This window comes from Mirounga leonina, unplaced genomic scaffold, assembly GCF_011800145.1.
Source record: "Mirounga leonina isolate KUSES-001 unplaced genomic scaffold, KU_Mleo_1.0 Mir_129, whole genome shotgun sequence".
Lineage (NCBI taxonomy): Eukaryota > Metazoa > Chordata > Mammalia > Carnivora > Phocidae > Mirounga > Mirounga leonina.
In genome coordinates this window covers 22,791,488-22,795,325 of record NW_023270323.1, presented here as the reverse complement: position 1 = coordinate 22,795,325, position 3,838 = coordinate 22,791,488, and the positions used below count along the sequence as shown (strand labels likewise).

General features: G+C 35.6%; 1 protein-coding gene across 1 annotated transcript; it reads left to right on the top strand.

Annotated features, from left to right (window-relative positions):
* Window positions 1-495: 495 nt before the first annotated feature.
* On the top strand, window positions 496-3,539 carry CXCL8 (C-X-C motif chemokine ligand 8). The gene is made up of 4 exons (XM_035004814.1): window positions 496-738; window positions 1,904-2,039; window positions 2,327-2,410; window positions 2,853-3,539. The coding sequence occupies exons 1-4, from the start codon at window positions 675-677 to the stop codon at window positions 2,878-2,880; spliced, it is 312 nt and encodes a 103-aa protein (XP_034860705.1). The 5' UTR covers window positions 496-674; the 3' UTR covers window positions 2,881-3,539.
* The last annotated feature ends 299 nt before the right edge of the window (window positions 3,540-3,838 follow it).

Sequence of the window (3,838 nt, the reverse complement as noted above, 5' to 3'; positions counted from 1 at the left end):
ATGTGCCTTTTCATTCTTTCAAACATACATTAGAAAGCCAAACCTTGTGAAGAGTTGTAATATGCTCCTTGGGAATGGTAATAGTTCCTGGAGACTTTCCAAAACACTCAGAAAAAGACTTCTCAAAATTATGTCTTCAATAAAAGTGGTTGACGAGATTACTTTCTCTATCACTGCAGCACACATAATTTACCTAAAGAAATGACCGTGCCCTAAAAGGGTAATCATAAATGACCTTACTCAAACAACTGCCAGATAGTACAACAATAAACTTATTTATACATAAAAAAGTACAACTGATAATAATGTATCAAAGAAGCTTGAATATCTAACAATGGTTTTTAAACATGTTTTAAAACAAATATATTTTTAAATAAAATAAATTAAATTCTGTTAAAGATCCAATAGAACTTCGATCCTGCCAAAAATTTGATGAGACAAATTAGAGGAGTCTGATGACTCAGTATGCTCTCAAAGGGCAGGCGGATGGTTGCATATTGTGGAATTTCCTCTGACATAATGCGAGAATGAGGGTGCATATTCTCTGCTGCTCTGAATAATATAAAAAGCCACAGAAGCTCTCTGTCCAACAGAAGTCCCTTGGGACAGCAGAGCTCACCAGCATCTGGGACAAGAGCCAGGGAGAAACCAGAACGAAGGCACCTTGTGTCAACATGACTTCCAAGCTGGCTATTGCTCTTTTGGCAGTTTTCCTGCTTTCTGCAGCTCTGTGTGAAGGTAAGCAGACTTTTCTGGTCCATGGAGTTTTCCTGTGTCTAAATGTGATCCTCAGATAGCAAGATTGCCCTTAATGCTTTAATAGCAAACATCCTTTTTATTCAAGTAAAGGAAATAATATTTGCAGTCACTTAATGTTAAATTGAAGCTTTAATTGTTTAGGTTTTATCTCTACAATACTTAGAAAAGTATAAAGTTTGATTAATAGAGACACCCCATTCCTATTTTTCATACTCTATAGGATGCATACATATAAATACATTAATATAAATCTGCAATTTAGAGTGTATCTTTTTTTAAAAGATGTATTTATTTATTTTTAGAGAGTGAGAAAGAGAGTGTGTGGGAGAAGAGGCAGAGGGAGAAGGAGAGAGAGAGAATCTCAAGCAGACTCCACGCTGAGCGAGGAGCCAGATGCAGGGCTCAGTCTCACGACCCTGAGATCATGACCGGAGCCAAAATCAAGAGTCGGATACTTAACCAACTGAGCCATCCAGGCGCCCCTAGAGTATATCTTATGAGGGGCCACAATTACCCATATTATTTATTAATATTGAGGGAGGTAACTCGGGTAACTTTACTCCAAGTGCAGTTTTATTGACAAGCTTCAGACGCTATCATTTCCTCTTGGATTTAAAGACACCCTGACAAATTGTCAATCTTCTTGGATCCCTCCCATGAAAGAAATACAGTTAGAAATGTTTGTTTTCACATTTTTTTCTTTTCCATTAAGCATTACAGATTTTGCTAAGATAAGAGACATCTTTGTGAAACTTACATATTTCTATTAATTCTTTCTGAAGGCAATTTCTCTGTGGTTGAATCTTAGTTTACATACTATAAATAGCATTGTGGTATCACAGAAGATTACACAATATCAACTAGAAGAAAAAGTACCACAAGGATGTCAACATTTCACAAAGACAACTCCAAGTCTTTATGAAGGAAGTCAATCAATGCTGTCATTAATGACAGCTGTTGTTTTTTTAATTGAACTTAGGGGCTAGGAGAATATCCAGGCTTCTCCCTCAAGAATGACTTTACTAAAGAGGTGATGTTTACCAAACATACAGTCACCATATTATCAGGTGGGAATTAAGGAGAGAGTAGCTAGAGAGCCATGTTTGGGATGAAATTAATCCTTGTTTTTATTATTTTTTCACAGCCGCAGTTCTGTCAAGAATGAGTTCAGAACTTCGATGCCAGTGCATAAATACTCACTCCTCGCCTTTCCATCCCAAATATATCAAAGAACTGAGAGTAATTGACAGCGGCCCACATTGTGAAAACTCAGAAATCATGTAAGTACTTTCAAAAGTGATTAGATATGTTAACTACAGCAAACCTGTAACAGAGGAAGGTGGAAGTATCCAGCAAAGTTCTAGGTACAGGAATACAGTAGTGGGCAGAACAGAAAAGAAAGATTCTTGGTCTCCATGGCATTTAAATATGATAACTTCCATGCCTCGTAACTAAAAACGACTTGGACTCAGATTTTATGCTCATACTTCAGGAACCACAAACTGAAGGGCAAAGGGATGTCTGAAACCTGCTAAGTACTGATTTAATCATATCTCTCTCATTTCAGTGTAAAGCTTGTCAATGGAAAAGAGGTGTGCCTGGACCCCAAGGAAAAATGGGTACAGAAGGTTGTGCAGATGTTTTTGAAGAGGTAAGTTGTGTTTTTTGGTTGGTTTGTTTGTTTGATTCTTCATTTATCCTGAGACATACAGTCTAGAAGTTAGCCTATAAATTTTCTGTTGCTGCTGGAATTCTACTCTTTTGGGGATCTGCCCTTTGATTAAAAAAAAAAAAGTAGCAATAGTGAACTAGTTGTATTCTTGACTGGGAAGACCATATATCTCAGTTTGACCAGGGAACTCTGGGCTTATGCCTGTACCCTGTATCATTGGTGTGGTTCCCTTTCATTCTCAGAAGAGTCCTGGCTTGGATGATAACTCATCTGTCTCTCTATTCATAGTTGAAAATTAGGATACTTCTGACACATGAATATCTAAGACTATTCATTTCCCTCGTAAATATATATTCAAGAACGATACTTTCCTCCTTATTAGAACACTGTTAATTAATTTTTTTATTTTATTTATTTTCAGGGCTGAGAAACAGGAATCATTAAACTAATAAGCACATTCTCCATGGTTTCCAAGAATTCCTCAGTAAAGATGCCAATGAGACTTCAAAGAAATCTACTTCAGCACTTCATGTTCCGTGTGGGTCTGGTGTGGGGTGGGCAGATAAAATACAATATGCCCAGTTAGATTTGAATATTAAGTAAAACAATGAATAGTTTTTTTCCAATGTCTCATATATGTTGTCCTATGCAATATCTAGGCACACTTATATTAAAAATATTATTCATTGTTTACTGTAAATTCAAATTTAGCTGAAAATCCTGGATATATTTTGTTGTTGTTACATCGTTCCACCCCAGCCTGCTGGCCAGGATGCACCAGTCCCTGTTCAACTTTGTCTTGGTTTCTTCTTTATTCCTCAACTGGAGAAAAAGTATCAGCCACCATCCTACCTCACAGAGATTTGAGGACATGTGGAAGCACTTTAACTTTTTCTCATGTTGTCTGAATTATGTTCAAGTGAAACTTGTTTGCTTATTTATTATTTATATATTTATTTAAGAAATAAATATAGGAATATGTGTGCATAAATTTGGAAAAATGGGAAAGGAAGTATTGTTGATAGGCTGGTAGAATGACGGTAGTGAATTTATATTTATTTTAATATTAAATGATGTTATATTAGAGAACTATTTTGAACAAGGTTGCCAGATTTAGCAAAATTAAAAACAGACACCCAATTAATTTTGAATTCAGACAATGGCTAAATTTTTTAGTATATCATTATTTATCTGAAATTTTCATTGAACTGGCAATCCTATTTTTGATATTCCCAGTCTTGTCTTATCACAGGCAGCCTTATTGTGCAGTGCTGTGTTGAATCATCAGAACCCTGAGTTAGAATTGTTTCTCAAAACAGCAAAAATTCAACAGGCAATGTTAACAAAGTAATTTCTTGCTAGATAAAACTTATTTATTATTTACAAATGGATTCTAATAATTTCACT

Coding starts and splice junctions, on each gene's coding strand:
- CXCL8 (XM_035004814.1), top strand. CDS start 675: ATGACTTCCAAGCTGGCTATTGCTCTTTTGGCAGTTTTCCTGCTTTCT. Junction 2,040..2,326: donor TGTGAAAACTCAGAAATCAT/GTAAGTACTTTC, acceptor CTCTCATTTCAG/TGTAAAGCTTGTCAATGGAA. Junction 2,411..2,852: donor GTGCAGATGTTTTTGAAGAG/GTAAGTTGTGTT, acceptor ATTTATTTTCAG/GGCTGAGAAACAGGAATCAT.